At 42.1% G+C, this 16,325-nt stretch overlaps 1 protein-coding gene across 1 annotated transcript in view; it reads right to left on the bottom strand.

Annotated features, from left to right (window-relative positions):
- The window catches only part of PKD1L2 (polycystin 1 like 2), a 58,280-nt gene that overhangs the window by 8,234 nt on the left and 33,721 nt on the right, over window positions 1-16,325 (bottom strand). Inside the window, exons 28-39 of the mRNA XM_032231101.1 lie at window positions 14,982-15,128; window positions 14,395-14,594; window positions 12,624-12,844; window positions 11,126-11,346; window positions 10,144-10,362; window positions 8,633-8,864; window positions 7,019-7,115; window positions 4,152-4,292; window positions 3,125-3,310; window positions 1,400-1,727; window positions 518-651; window positions 71-198 (exon numbers count right to left, since the gene is read on the bottom strand). Coding sequence (XP_032086992.1) covers window positions 71-198; window positions 518-651; window positions 1,400-1,727; window positions 3,125-3,310; window positions 4,152-4,292; window positions 7,019-7,115; window positions 8,633-8,864; window positions 10,144-10,362; window positions 11,126-11,346; window positions 12,624-12,844; window positions 14,395-14,594; window positions 14,982-15,128 — 2,254 coding nt within the window. The remainder of the gene's footprint in view (window positions 1-70; window positions 199-517; window positions 652-1,399; window positions 1,728-3,124; window positions 3,311-4,151; window positions 4,293-7,018; window positions 7,116-8,632; window positions 8,865-10,143; window positions 10,363-11,125; window positions 11,347-12,623; window positions 12,845-14,394; window positions 14,595-14,981; window positions 15,129-16,325) is intronic.

Genomic DNA, 16,325 nt, shown 5'->3' with positions numbered 1-16,325 from the left:
CTGGAACCACTCAATTTGATAATGAAACAATTTGTAGGCCTTCTATTCAATCCAGCAGAGTTCTTCTTACCTGTTCCACCATGTAGTAGATAACGAAGATGAAATAAATTATTTCTGCCGCAACAACAAAGATATGCAGACCATCGGTGTATGGATAAAGGCGGATACTTTGCAATTCTGCCCGTGGAAAGAAAGCTCCTAAAAAAATAATAATCAAAGCAGCGGTTAGTAACTGTAAACAATGGCAAGACCTGTAAAGCTGGATTAATATCTCTTTATTTTCCTTAAACCTTCCCCCAAATGGGGAGGGGATAAGAAGGCAGCGGACTCTGCCGGTCCCATCTCCAGTGGGGTAATCAGGAGTGTCTTCAAGGGACAGTCCAAAAAGTCAAGACAATTTGAAGGTCCATAAATTTGGTTTGTATGTGTTGCAATCTGGCAGCATTAGGCACCCAGGGAGTCTCCTAAATTATCACATGGGCTACGTAGATTCTGGTCTAAGGCCTCTAGCTCTCACCTAAGGCGTTGGTTTCAAACATCAGGCTCACGATGCAGAAGAGGTTCACATTTGCATTGTAGACGGTGAACTCGACAAACACAGCTCTCGTAAAGCTATCCAGCCAGGTGTTATCGAACAAGTATTGGAGAATTCTGGCAAAGTATAAATCAATGGGTGAACAATCAGTTGCTCCTATGATAGAATCAAGATCACATGAAGATTTAACACCCCTTGGTAAGGCCACACTTGGAATACTGCATCCAGTTTTGGTCACCATGATGTAAAAAAGGTGGTTGAGACTCTAGAAAGAGTGCAGAGGAGAGCAACCAAGGTGATTAGGGGACTGGACTGGAGGCTAAAATATATGAAGAACGGTTGCAGGAACTGGGCATGTCTAGTTTAATGAAAATAAGGACTAGGGGAGACAGGATAGCAGTGTTCCAATATCTCAGGGGTTGCCACAAAGAAGAGGGTGTCAAACTATTCTCCAAAGCTCCAGAGGGTAGGACAAGAAGCAATGGGTGGAAACTAATCAAGGAGAGAAGCAACTTAGAACTAAGGAGAAATTCCCTGACAGTTAACAATTAATCAGTGAAACAACTTGCTTCCAGAGGTTGTGAATGTTCCAACACTGGAAGTTTTTAAGAAGAGGTTGGATAACCATTTGTCTGAAGTGGTATAGGGTTTCCTGCCTAGGCAGGGGGTTGGACTAGAAGACCTCCAAGGTGCCTTCCAACTCTGTTATTTTATTCTATCTGCTCCACTTAACAAAGAGACAGCAGGAAAGACCCATACATTTACATTCACTGCCAATTCATCCTTTTCCCTTCAAATCCAGATTGCTGCTTTGCCCTAAGAACCACAGAGCCAACCTAGACTCACATCACCGCAAGTGGTTACCTGGAGGCATTGGCGGAATCCATCCCCAGGTGAACAATGTAGCCTCCACCTCTGTAAACAGCCAGCTTGCCCCAGATGGGGTGTCCTCTCAGCCTTGCCTGGCTCTGGTATTGCCAAGCCGAATGGAACTCTGAAGAGTTGTCCGAGGAAGAGCCGTTCCAGTTGATGCCATAATCTTCCATGTCCTCAGTGTCAAAGGAATAGGCGGCGTGACACTCTCTGACCGTGCGATCTAAGCTCGGATCAATGAGGCAGGAGTTGCCCTTGACCCTCACTTGCCGGATCCGAGCACTCCCCACCAGTTTGGAGTTGCCGTCTGTGATGAAACCTGCGGAGGATTTGAGAAGGAAGGAGGGTTTGAATAGACCATTCAGCCCATGGGCATTTGCAGAGCTTCAAAGTAATTTTCTCTCTGCTTGGTTGCTCTAGCTTAAAACCAAGGACTGTAAACATGGGTTATGATTCCCCACGTTGTATGTGGAGATAATATGGTGTGTGTCTATGTATCCTTCCAGGGGTGGGCTGCTGCCATCATTACTGCCAGTTCAGTGTGCACACAATTTTGCTTCCTGCACATGCCAGTTGCCCAAAAATAGATCGGTGCATCCGCAGAACCTTTAAAAAAAGGGGGGGAACCATGCTGGCCCAATCCAACAACCGGTTTGGAGGTGTGGCAGGCATGGGTTGCTGCCGGTTCCTGCAACCCAGGCCAGAAAACCACTACCGATTCAGCCAAAGCGTTCCAAACCGGTAGGAACACACCTCTATATCCATGTATCCGTCTGTGTGTTTTTCTAAAATCTTGCAAACTCAGCGAATTTCAGAAGATGTGGGTGTCCTTGAATAAGATCATTGAAGCCCTTGGGAATGAAACCCCAAAACCTTCTGAGGTCTGTCTGATGATCTCACAAGGCTTAGGTTGTATGACTGCTTGTAGAAACTATTCTAGATATCCCAGGATTTAGGGGTACAAGGCTGCTGACTTCCAATTCAACCACAGATATTTAAAGAAAGAACTATTAATGGAACTAAATTATTAGAGTTTGAACTACATTTTGACCATTAAAATATATTTTGGCTCCTTCTTTTCTTCCTTCCTTCCTTCCTTCCTTCCTTCCTTCCTTCCTTCCTTCCTTCCTTCCTTCTTTCCTTCCTTCCCCCATTACTGAATGATAATGTCCAGCACCCCAAAGGTTTCATGACCTGTAGCATAAACATTGAGTTACCCTACCAACAAAAAGTATCTGCAAAAGAACTCAAGACACTTTTACTACTGAAGAGTCCTGCCTCCTTGCTGAATATTATGATGGCAGTTAGAGAGAAAATCCATTTAAAGGTACATGAGGATAAAAAGGTTGGTGCAGTGGTTAAGGCACCAGGCTAGAAACTGGGTGACGGTGAGTTCTAGTCCTGCCTTAGGTATAAAAGCTGGCTGGGAGACTTTGGCCCAATCACTCTCAGCCCAATTCGTTTCACAGGGTTATTGAAGTGGAGAAAATAGGAGGAGGAAGGTATGGTTATGTTTGCTCCCTTGAGGTTTTTTTGTAAAAAAATAATAAAGGTAGCATATAAATGAACAAATAATTTAGTTATTATACGTTTTGTAACATTCTTTCTCAATATATCTTCTTCACGAAGAACTTTGTGAAGAAGATATATTGTGAGAATGATACTGCATTCAGTTTGGTTTGAGATAGCTGCCAAAGGCCCCTTATATCACCATACCTTCATACGGCCCATATAAGTTGCTGATTAAGACGGATCTTCCCCACTTGAAGAAGTCCTGATAACTTAAAACCTCTTCAAATCCTTCTGTGAAACTGTTCTCAATATGCTTGTTTAGATAGTAGGAGTTTGGGTCACGCTGTCCGTAGGCAACCAAGAGCAACATCCATAAGAATCCCAAGTAGGCTAAAGAAAAGATGCCAAACATGGAAAACAAGTTATATTCCCAAGTCACAGACTGATGATTGCATGATTTTTTTTATCACGGCGCAGGTTGATTCCGTTGCCTAAGGCTTGCTAATGCATTCAAATCTGGGATTCTGACCAATTTTACTTCCTAATCTTTTACGCACCCTCCCATACCCCAAACACTTAGTCAACCAGATGTCAAAGATAAGTTCAGGAGATGGCCAGATTGAACCTGAGGAAGGAGTCAAGCATGTCCTTAGTTTGGAGTCCCTTGACGCTCACAAAAGATCTAAGTCCAGCCCTCCTTGAATTCCTTTGACTCTTATCTACCACCAATTTGACTTGATTGTCAGTAGTTCAGGTTCTTGTAGAGAGCTAGCATGGATTAAACCTGTACTCATTTGAATAACCTGGGGACCTTATTTTTTGTGCCCAAGATAGACAGCAAAAAGAATCACAGCTCCTGGACAAGAGGCCAAAGGTTTGCTAGCAAAGCCAAGCCTTAATCTGAAGCTTCCTTTCCTCCACCAGTTTTTTCAGAATACAGGCCTAAAGATAGAAGGTAAAGGTTCCCCTCGCACATATATGCTAGTCATTCCTGACTCTAGGGGGCAGTGCTCATCTCCGTTTCAAAGCTGCAGAACCAGCGCTGCTCCGTGGTCATGTGGCCGGCATGATTAAATACCGAAGGAGCATGGAATGCTGTTCCCTTCCCGCCAAAGGTGGTTCCTATTTTTCTACTTGCATTTTTTATGTGCTTTCAAACTTCTTGGTTGGCAGAAGCTGAAACAAGTAACGGGAACTCACTCCATTTTACGTTTTAGAACGTAAAACATACCCAATATTTCCCGAATCAGTGCAAAGGCTTTCTGCTCCTTGACGTGGTCCATCTTCATTTTCTCAATGTCAGTAGCAGGAGGAGGCTGGTAGATGTTATTTCCACTATCTCTGCGCGCTCCAAAGATAGGAGTTGGATCACCTGCCCACGGAATGACCGAACAGACTATTAACTGTTATAAAATGTCCTAGTCAGAACCATGAAGTTAATTTTGAAAAGCCCTATATGTAATAGCATATATAGATGCCAAGAGACATCTACTCAAAGTATTCTTTAGGGGCAAACTTTGCCATTTTATTTAATAGTATTGAATAGAATGGAATTTTGGAATAGAGTTGAAAGGGACCTTGGAGGTCTTCTAGTCCAACCCCTTGCTCAAGCAGGAGACCCTATAATATTTCAGACAAGTGACTGCCCAGTCTCTTCTTAGAAACTTCCAGTGATGCACCACCCCCAACTTCTGAAGGCAAGATTAATTCTTCTCACTGAAGACGTTTCTTCTTAATTCCAGGTTGCCTCTCTCCTTGATTAGTTTCCATTCATTGCTTCTTGTCCTGCCTTCTGTTCTGTCCTGCTTTGGGAAATAAGTTGACCCCCTCTTCTTTGTGGCATATCAAAACTTATCAAAAAGTATATCAAAACTATACATGTACGTATAGATAAAATACAGACTAAATTCATTTCAGTTACTAAACCTAATGGAACTATTTCCAGCTAAATATGTAGATTATTCATAAATATACAATACATACAATGGAATAACTTCTATTTAACGCAGCAGGGTTTATCTTCAAAATGTATAAGATATTCTTTTGAACTAATACGTTATTGGCCTGGATCTGTAATATTTGAAACAATATTAACCAACCACCAATTTTAATTCTTCTCCTCCTTTACTGCCTACTTATTCAAAGCCAAGACCTTCCTTTCATGCCCTTTTTGATGCTGAACTCAGTTTGCATGCAACTTGTTTTATGCTCTTATTGAAAAGGAAAACAGTATTTAAAATACACATTCATAAGAGATTTCAAAGCTCAAAAGAAAAGCTCAGTGTTTAGATATGCAAAATAATGAGACTTACCCAATGCTCAGATTACAGGCCAAAAAAAAAAAAAAAACCCCACCCCAAAGAGAGAAGAAAGATAGCTAAATAGAAGAATAGATACCAAGCAAAACAAGGAATCCTGCGCTCATCATAGCTATCAGAAGGATAAGAAGAGAGAAAATGTTCAACTTAAGAGGAGATAAAAATAGATAATCAGGAAGAAAAGAGGCCTAAATGGTGCAGTACATGCTCTTCAAAGACACCAGGAGAACTGGCCGATGTCCAAGGTGGTTGCAAATGTACTCATTTTCTAATGAAACCAACGGTTGTTTTTTTTAAACAGCTTCTCATGGAGAACGAGACTTTCCAAAATCATATTTTTAGGATGAACTCACCCAAGAAATAATCTTATCTTCGGTCTTAGAATAAATGTTGTGGTACGAAGGTTGGGAGAAATCTTTATTATGTCTCCATCTGGATGTGAACTGATCTAATTACATCTTTTTGAGCCACTATTCAAACTTTCAGTGATCCATTCCATGTGTACTCTGTGGAAGTTTGCATTAACCCCAAAATATGGACATGGGGAAACTGCACAAAGATGTGTGAAAGGTAAAGTTTCCCCTCACACATGTGTGCTAGTCATTCCCGACTCTAGGGGGCGGTGCTCATCTCTGTTTCAGAGCCGAAGAGCCAGCACTGTCCGAAGATGTCTCCATGGTCATGACTCAAAGGTGGTCCCTATTTTTCTACTTGCAGTTTTTACATGCTTTCGAACTGCTAAATGGCAGAAGCTGGGACAAGTAACAGGAGCTCACTCTGTTAGGCAGCACTAGGGATTTGAACCACCGAACTGCCGACCTCTCTGATCGACAAACTCAGCGTCATAGCCCCTAAGCCACCGCATCCTTCAAAGATGTATATATTCATGCATTTAATGTGTGATGATTGAAAACTGCACAGCTACAAAAATCCAAACAGAAGTGTTGTGTGCAATATTTGGAGAAACATGCATGAACATTTGTAACATTACTGTGCATTTAAAAAAAAATCTGTTTCCATTGTCTCAGTGGAATAGCCGAAATCTCTAAATGGAAGAATGAGTAACGAAGGAACCAAATTTGACAAATTTAGAAAAATGAGATGATAGAAGCTAAAATTGATGGAATCATCCCTTCCACCCAACTGTTTACCACTACTGCTTGCAGGCATAATTCAAAACGTAGAGAATTACTTCTAAAACTTCAAAAGTCCAATTTAGGGGGCAGCCATCTGTTATTCTGAAGATGTTTTGGAGTTTAGTTCCCATGAGCACCAGCAAGTATGACAAATAGCAAAATAGAAGAAACATCATCTGAACATCTGGAGCACATTTGATTGTCTGTCCATGGCTTAGATGCAGGAAATCTCAGAGACTATACCTGTAGCAGTGCCCACTACTAAAAATCTGAATGATAAACTATTTTCTGTGTTCCACTTTTAACGGAAATACCAAATAGTTGGATAGAACAACAAAAGATTTTTTGCTGATCATATTCAGATTGTGAGGCATCTTATCACAGGCATCTTCCATGCTGTTTTTCATTAGTTGTTGGAGTTTTTTTTGTTCCAGCACTTCTCCTTTGTGAAACAGATATTTTATTCCGTGGTTTAATTACTGGCCTCCTTTTTATCAATTGCTTTTACTTTTGCCTTGTTCAGGTATATACTACCTCCCCAGATATTAATAAACTAGTAAACCCTCACCAGAGTCTGTTATGTTCAGCTCACCTGGAAAAACACAGATACTCTGCTCCAGGCCTCAATGAATTAAATAGATTACCTGTGACCGACAAAGGACCATCAATACATGTGTTCTCCTCGTCTTCCTGTTCCACTTTTTTCAGAACCAGAGCAAAGAAAGCAGCAAACCCGAGAACCTAGAAAAGAACAGTACATAGACAACTTTGACTGAGATGTTTGGGCCCATGTCCACAGACTACCTTTTGATATCCTACAGCCCCTTTCGAAAATCTATATATATAAAAAGAGCTCTGTGCATGTGTGTGTATGTGTGTGTATGTTCAAGCATAACTCTGGAATGCTTTGAGCAATTTTAACCAAACCTGGTACACAGGTGACTTACTGTCTGGAAATAAATACTGTGGGGGTAAGACACCCCTAATGCCCCTTGGGGAGGGGAAGTGTTCTGTTACGATACAGCCTGTTGTGCCTTCAAATGGCTTCTACTGCATTGCCGTAAAATGGCTTCTACTGTACAGCCCAGTGCAGTTGCTATGGTAATGGCTTCACAGTACTCCACAAGGGGGTCCCTCTAGTAAGGGTGAAAATCCAACATTAGAAATTATGTTTGGTCCATTTCTCCCTATAAATAAATATCTGGACAACGCCAGGTTATCACGTTATTAATTTTTAAAAAATCAGTTTGTTTTCCAAGTGAAGACAGAAGGTTAGTCTACCGTAGTTACTGAATTAACCCACTTTTCTTGTTCTGTCCAATACACTGAGCAATACATTAATCAAATTGGCAGGATGTGCAGAACTCACAAAAAAAACCCTGTTATCAAGGTTCAAACCAGCTTAAGTTTGGCATGTTATAGAAATGCATTTGCTGTGCCTTTGTTACATGTAGTCAAGCATGATGCCTGAAGAAGACAACCATATAGTGCAACCACTTGTCCATATTACAATTGTTGTCTTCTCATATTGCGCAGCCTCTGGCTGCAGTTGTACATTGGGATGCTGTGGATTATTTTAAAAAGTTTAGGTTCTGTCTTCTATAGAGAAATATAAAGTTTTTGGCCTACACAGCCAGTCGAAACACACCTCCTTGCACATTTCTCCTGTGCTTGTCAGCATTTTTCCCCCCAAACTCCTAACTTCAAAGCACATTTTTGGAAGTCTAACAAGTTTAAGGAAAGCTTAGTGGCAATAAAGCATTTTGAAGGCAACTATCAGGGCTCCAAGTAATACACCCGTAACAAGCAAAACTGTGAGGCAGGTAGATTCCTCAAAGAATCCGTTTATTGGATACGTCATATTGGCACAGGCTGGTGAAAACCAACTCTGATTAGTCCCACAGTTTTCATCGAATTGAAACTAAAAGTGTTTCACTTTCTCAAAACAATCAGTCACATGGTGCAATCAGGATACTGTACAGTTGCTAGGTGACTCCAGTCCCCTCCTTCTGAGCACCTGCAGGGATGTCCTTGGTTCCCAAGAGAAAGTATTTTGTTTTGACTAAACACCCCAACTATTCCCTCCTCCCTGTCCCTCTTCTCCGGTGTGTCAGCACTGAAGTCTCAAAATGGCCAGTCATTCAGACCAGCTTCATGGTTGACAGCAACTTTCAAATCAAACTGCATTGTCCTAACTAGGGTTGGAGCCATGTCCTACTTCACAGAGGAGACCTAGTTGTCCATAAGAAAACAGATACCTTTAAAGGCTGGGTAATGAAGAGGCTCTCAAAGAAAGAGATGGCCATGGAAATCAGCCACTTGATGGAGTTATCCTTGCCATAATGCAATCCATACAGCATGGTGAAAAAACCAGAGACTCCACTGGTCAGGACCACCAAGAACCAGCCAACAAACACGAACCACCAAGGTAAACCTTTAGGTGTCAATTCTTTCTTGTTATCTCCAGGAGGGCTTGGAGTTGGTGAACTCCTAGAGTGACAAAGAACATGGATGGCACCAGGGTTGGACACCATTTGAAAGCAATCAAATCCACATGGTGAAAAAAAAATAGAAAAGGAACAAAAAAATAGAGAAGAAACTGAGCTGGAAGGAAGATTAAGGAGAAGATTATTGTACAATGAGAATTACAACCATTCCTCTCTATTGGTCTTATGATGATTCTGATGTGAAGTAGCATTCTATGTTACTTAAAGGACCAATTATTGGTTTTATTTATTAGATATGTGTTCTAACCCCCTAATCCGTCCAATAACAAAAGCCGAGACACGCTTAATGAGAATGTCCTTTAATAGCAAGACCAGACTCTTGGTGGCTGAAAGCCAAGTAAACAAACAGATAAGGACCTTGGCAGCAAGGATGACAAACTTTGGCAGCAATTCAGACAAACTCTGGCAGCAATCCAGCCTGCCAAGTTAGTTTCTCTTTGATTTCTGCAAGAAGGGCGTGGCACAAGCAGTCTTTTTTATAGTCTGGAGAGGAGCCTAATGACCATCAGCTGAGCGTTATTCCTGTAATTACATAATTGTTCTTGACGCCGAGTAGCTCTTTGACGGCGTGCATCCCGGAACAACTCACTGTTGGTTTCTGGATCACTCTCCCTTGTCTCCTCCCCACTGATCCAAGGCTCAGGCGCCACCTGGTGGCCAACCAGTCTCTCTGCGCCCTGCTCAGATTCAGAACCCTGTCCAAGGTCCTCCAGGGCCGACTCATAGGGCCCCTCGCTGTCGGAGTCTGGTGACAGCTCCAACGGCTCCTGCTGGGCCACAACAAATATGTATCCACATTTTCTTTAGGTTGTCAAGGATATTTTTTAAAAATTTGTCCTGTAACAACTCTGGAAGTGGGCCGAGCTAAGAAGAGGCAACTGGCTCAAAGTACCCCCCCCCCACCAGGAAGTTTCCATGGATCTTGAGAGATATCAGAAACTGGGTCTCCCTGTTCTTCATCTAGCATCTCCACTGATAAACCACTCTGGCTCTTTTATACAAGGTGGCACAGTGGCTAGAGTGCAGTACTGCAGGCTACTTCAGCTGACTGCTAGCTGCAGTTCAGCAGTTCAAATCTCACGGTGGGTAAAATGAGGACCCGGATTGTTGGGGGCAATAGGCTGAATTTGTAAACCACGTAGAGAGGACTGTAAAAGAACTATGAAACGGTATATAAGTCTAAGTGCTATTGCTATTGCCAAACAATTTTCTATGAAAGAGAAGTAGTGCTAAAGTTCTGGAGGTAAGTGCCCTGTTTTTACCTTTCGCTCTCAGGCATCGCCGAGCAGAGCTGGCTTTCCAAAAAGCATTTCATGTGCTGGACCTGTTGAACTGCCTGGGTGTAGCTCTTTGGATCCTGGAAGCGATGAGGCCCCAGCAGCTCCAGCTCAAGCTCCACATGCTGCAGCTGGGCATGGAGGCAACGCTTGTAATCCCGATGCTTCAACCTTTCCCCCATCCCTCTCTCTGGGGTTGGAGTCCTTCTCTTTTCTGAGGAAGGGAGGAAAGAGGCAGGGGGAGAAAGGAAGATGAAAGGAAGGAAGGGAAAGGAAGGAAATAATGTAGATATATGTCGATGTGGGATGGAGGGAAGAGGAGAGGAGGGAGGGAGGAAGGAAAGAATGTAGATATATGTCGATGAGGGGTGGAGGGAAGAGAGGAGAAAGGAAGGAAGGAAAAGAAGGAAATAATGTAATATATGTCGATGAGGGGTGGAGGGAAGAGGAGAGGAGAAAGGAAGGAAGGAAATAATGTAGATATATATGTCGATTACAGATGGAGGGGAGAGGAGAAGAGAAGTTATGAAGGAAGGAAGGAAATAATGTAGATATATATGTCAGACGAGAGAAGGAGGGAAGAGGAGAGGAGGAAGGAAGGAAATAATGTAGAGATATATATCAACAAGAAAAGGAGGGGATGGGAGAGGAGGAAGGAAGGAAGGAAGGAAGGAAGGAAGTACCGGTAAGTTATTTGAGAATTACAAAAATGTGTCACTGTTCTGAAATTCTATATAAAAGTGTGCTCAGGGACAAACTTAATTTTCCACTCAACACATGTACAATATGGTCCAGAAGTGTGAAAATCTACATTCATTGAGACAGAGGAGATAGGGCTAAAAGTCATTTTAAACACACCTGCCTGTGAGACAAGTGGGAAGAATAACCAGCTTCATTATCACCACAACGGAAGGAGATTTTAATTGGCTAATTTAGATTCACTTACGGGAATCCTGCCATGTCTGACTCACCTTCTAGATCCACCAGCCCAAGGCTAATGATAATTGGGTCATCTTTCTTTTTGCTCTCGTCATAAAATTCCTCCGCCACTCTGTTCTGCTGACAGATAATGTCCTCCACCAAGGCTAGCAGCTTGTTGATATCGGTAGATTTACTGAAATCTGGATCCGAAGAAGGCAAGGGGGCCTTTAGGGTTTTGAACAGGGAATTGGCAATCCGCCTAATATCCTGGATAAAATAGTTAAAAGAATGGTAGTAAAAAAAAAAAGAGATTGGTCAGAATCACGGGATGCCCCTTGCATTCCTTTCAACACAAATAACAAAACGCACTTTATTGTTTTCTTAGACGATTTATTCTGGAAGGGAGCTTTCATCCTACGGTGTTGTATTGGGCAACTTCCTCTAGGAATAGAAGGCAGACAGGAGAAAAATTCCCAAACTCCAAAATTCAATTCCTGAGAGAAAAAAAGAAATCTAACTTTTTCCTAAAATTATTCAGGGGCTTTAAAAAAAAAAAACAAGCCTTTCAAAAAGGGCAATCTTTCTAAAGCCACAATTTCCCTAACTTTTTGGGGGCAAAGGAGACCTTCACATTTTGATGGGAATGGAAATGGAAGATTCATTCCTATGTATGAATTAAATACAAAGATGATTCAGAAGTATAAATATGCCGATATAATCAACAGAAGTATAGATAAGCAAATATAAAGAGAAATTTAGCTAAAACCACTTCATTATATAATATCTATTGTTATCAGTGTGTGTGTGTTTGTGTGTGTGTGTGTGTGTATGTATGTATTTATATTCTTTACCTTGCATCTGTAAATGATACACCCTGACAATGCACTGAAATCAAATTTTTTATGAATAAAATATTTTTTTTAAAAGGAAATGGAAGATCAAGGAGTCACACAGACAGGAGAAGACAAGGAGAAATGAGGGGTCCTTGGTGCTCTCTGAATCAGGGGGGGGGGGGTTGTGGTTTTTTGTTTTGGCAGATGTTTCATTACCCAACTGGGTAATATCAGTGATGATGTGGTGGGTTGAATTTAGCATTGTCTGCTCTGACTGGCAGAGATTTCCAGACAGAAGTCTTGCTCTTTAATAGCACTGCCTTACTTTTGAGGCGCAGTGGCTCAGTGGCTAAGACGGGCTCAGTGGCTAAGATCAAAAAGCTCGGCAGTTTGGCGGTTCGAATCCCTAGTGCTGCGTAACGGAGTGAGCTCCCATTACTTGTCCCAGCTTCTGCCAACCTAGCAGTTCAAAAGCATGTAAAAAAGCAAGTAGAAAAATAGGAACCACTTTGGTGGGAAGGCAACAGCATTCCGTGCGCCTTCCTGGGGTTTAGATAGTTAGATGCACCTGAGCATAATTTTCTGTTTTGCCATAGAAAGCAATATGTCTTTGGCGGCTCTTACATATCATTTGCTACTTGAGCTTCCTATCTGAGATGGGATCTCTTGGATGTGTCAAACCACTCGCCATAAATGATTCCAATCACTTGCCTTGATCACAGCCTCAGCGGTGAGGGACACATTTGGGGGGGATTGTTGGGGAAGAGAAGGCAAGTCAGGGGATACACGCCCACTTTTTCCTGGTTTCTGTTCTTTCTTAATCTGAGAACGAATATTCCTGAAGATCTGGACGATGAGCAAGTTGATGGGGAACATCAAGATGGAACTTTCAAAACCAATCATCACTTCTTGCCACGTGAACTCTATCTTGCCTGGGAAGAACAAATGAAAAAGAAGAGTCATATGCTTCTCCAGTTTTGACTTAATCTATTTTGTAAAGCCAGTTTTAATGATTTGGAAGCCATGGATTAGCATAATGTGCGAATCCTACTAAGTGTTCTGACCTAGGCTTCCCAAGAAGCAAACGCCTGGTCCCGACAAAAACACCTTTTATTAATTTATTGTGAATTCTGCTCATTCACATCTCAGAAAGTCTTTCAAGGGAGGATTTACGGTCACAGACCTTATCTGGCTTGGAGAGCTGACAGGCCAATATCTGCAAAATAGCAAGGAGTCTGGGAGAGTCATGAATCAATTAAGCAAACTAATTGTTTCCTGCAAGCTCCACTAACCTTTTGTTCCTCTTTATTTCCTCTAGGAGAGGCCATTCATCATCCATCTGTGGCCTTACTCCCAAGTCGACCCCTGTTCTTTAGCTGTTCCCTTCGTCTGGCAACTCTGCACAAGCTCACATTGGGAACAGGCTCCAGCTGTTTGTCTGCCTCACTGATATCTGACTCTGAAGGCATCTGATAACTGGCATAAGGCTCTGGCCCCCTCTCTGCCTCTGACACAGAGCCCTCATCAGAGCCTTCCCCAGACTCCAGGACTGGCCCAGGTTCCTCCCCAACCTCCTCACTGTCTGAATCTGCTGCCAGCTTCACTGACCGCGGTGGGCCACAACACTAAGGCTTTAATAAAGCCAATAAAACACTGTTGTAATCCCATTCAAGTGCATCAGATTATGTCTAGTTCATTAATGAAGCATTTGGCTATGCTGCATAAGAGTTATATGAGTTATAATCAACACAAGTAGATGGCTTGAAGAAAACTAGAGTATTATTCCAACAGAAGTGTCTGGCTTTGAGTCTTTAAACAAGGATTCTACTGACAAATGTTTGAGGCTAACAAAAGTTTCTTAGCTAGGCTGGGACTCTAGCTACCTTGACCTTTGACTGTAATGCCTGGTAATTTGGGATTTGTAGTTCCAATCTATTTGAAAGGTACAAGATTTGGGAAGAATGATCCTGCCTAGTCTTCTCTCTCTTTGCTTTCTTTTCAATCATCATTGGGAACACCCTTCTTACCATCTTCCCTAACTATCATTCCCTGTTCTCTTCTCTTCCTCTTTTTCTTTTTCTTCCCATAGGCCAGACTCCATATCTCTTCTTGATCATCTCCAAATACAAACCACAAACAGGATTCAGTACTCGAAACATAATTCACCTACAGTGGCAGACTCCATAGCTCTTACCCTAATATCTGTCTCAGCTGAGCATTCATGCAGCAGGTTTCATAAAGATTGAACATTTTTTAAGTTTTCCTCCAACATCTTCATAACAGTCATTCAACATACTGTAGGTCAGTATGTTTTTTGGTAAAGGGGGAAATCAAGAAAGCATTTTCCAAGTACCACCAACTTCAAAGCAAGAAGAAGCATCAGATCTAGAATGGCAGGATTTCATATTCAGATAGTCCTCTTAACTCCTCTTAGTTGTCCTCCCTACTGTACTCTAAAGCAATAAAGCCATGATGCTATTACCTAAATCCATTTTTTGGTCTGCTGGATCCTTGGGCACCCCCCAAAACATGATGCTGGTCAACATGGTGCACAGAAGAAGCGAGAAGCAACAGGACGCTCTCTGGGCTCGGGTAAAAGAGCTGCGTGGACAAGGGTTGAAAATGGAGTACCAGATATGGCTGTCCCGGAAGCCCCTAGAGGTCTTCATGAAAAAGAGATTGCTGAAGAGAAGAGAAAGAGACCAGATGAAACTATGAGGAACCAAAGCAAAGACTCTTGCTTTTTGCTCACCAATTAACTACTTCTAGAGCAGGGGTCTCCAACCTTGGCAACTTTAAGAATTGTGGACTTCAACTCCCAGAATGCTCACCAATTAATTACCTCTAGAGCAGGGGTCTCCAACCTTGGCAACTTTAAGAATTGTGGACTTCTGGCTGAGGAATTCTGGGAGTTGAAGTCCACAATTCTTAAAGTTGCCTGCTCTAGTGCTATTTTCCAGAATTCTGGAAACTTGGCCAAACTTTTTATTTTTTTGAGCTTTTGTTGGGAAGAAAATAATATACTGTATGTTAGGCACACTGCTTTCCAAAGCAAACAAAAATACACACCTGAACTGCTTCATGTCTTGTTCAGTGGCCACAGGGAAGACTTTATCTAGGACGCAATCTCCAACGTCAATGGCCAGCCAAGAGTTACAAAGAAAATACCACTTCTGATCAGTGGCCACATCATGGATGAGAACACGATTCACATACCTGCGAATGAAAAATATAAAAGAAAGGACACAGTGGGGTTCAGTTGGTTAGCAAGGCAAAATAATCTGGTATCCACACCATACAACACAGAGCGCCAGTTTGTTCTCGTAGTTAAAGCATCAGACTAGAAACGGAGACAGTGAGTTCTAGTCCTGCCTTCAGTCATAGAATAGCTAGGTTGATAGAACGTGTGAACCTAGCTTACAAACCTGGGACATTTTTACTTACCCGGTCCCCAATAAAATCACTGGAAGCTGTCTTGCAGTCTTATTCTTGATGAAGTAGATTGGCAACTGGCCAACATGTTCTGGCCGCAAGTTATTTTTAGACACTTAGTAGAAAGCAGTAATATTTCATATCTCACACTAAGGACCTTCTCGACATTAAACTACATTAATTTTTCAACTGGGGGCCTTTCAGAAGTCACAGTCTACCACTCCCACAGAGTTAACCAATCTATAACGGCTAATTGAACAAGGCTAGAATTGTAACCCGATGTATTTGAAGGCCCCTTTCAATTGGGGTGGGTAGGAATCTTGAATTAAAATAGAAGGTCCCGTCCTTGAACCTTCAGAAAAAAGAACAATTTTATTTCTTTATTCATGTCTTTATTTGTTAAATTGGTATGGCTGCCCAGCTCACACCCATGACCACAAGTTACTTCAATGCAAAACCATGCAAATAATAATAATAATAACCAGAAATGTAAATGCAAACAATAAAGGAGTATTTCAGAAGATGTCCTCTTTGCAAAAGGAGGATAAAAGGACATCTCTACTTCTGTTCCAGAGGTAGTATTTAGCAGGTTCTGACCAGGTCTGGAGAAATAGTAGCAGAAATTTTGAGTAATTTGGAGAAACAGTAAATACCACGTCTGACTGGCCCCACCCTCGTCTATTCTCTGCCTCCCGAGTCCCAGCTGATTGGGAGGGAATGGGGATTTTACAGTATCCTTCCCCTGGAGTGGGAAGGGAAGGGAGATTTTACAGTATCATTCCCCTGAAGTGGGAAGGGAATGGAGATTTTACAGTATCCTTCCCCTGGAGTGGGAAGGGAAGGGAGATTTTACAGTATCCTTCCCCTGGAGTGGGAAGGGAATGGAGATTTTAAAGTACCCTTCCCCTGGAGTGGGAAGGGAATGGAGATTTTACAGTATTCTTCCCCTGGAGTGGAAAGGGAATGGAGATTTTACAGTAT

The sequence above is a fragment of the Thamnophis elegans genome, chromosome 14 (genome assembly GCF_009769535.1).
Source record: "Thamnophis elegans isolate rThaEle1 chromosome 14, rThaEle1.pri, whole genome shotgun sequence".
Taxonomy (NCBI): domain Eukaryota; kingdom Metazoa; phylum Chordata; class Lepidosauria; order Squamata; family Colubridae; genus Thamnophis; species Thamnophis elegans.
The sequence above is the reverse complement of the archived record's forward strand: the minus strand, read 5'-3'. Positions and strand labels throughout refer to the sequence as shown.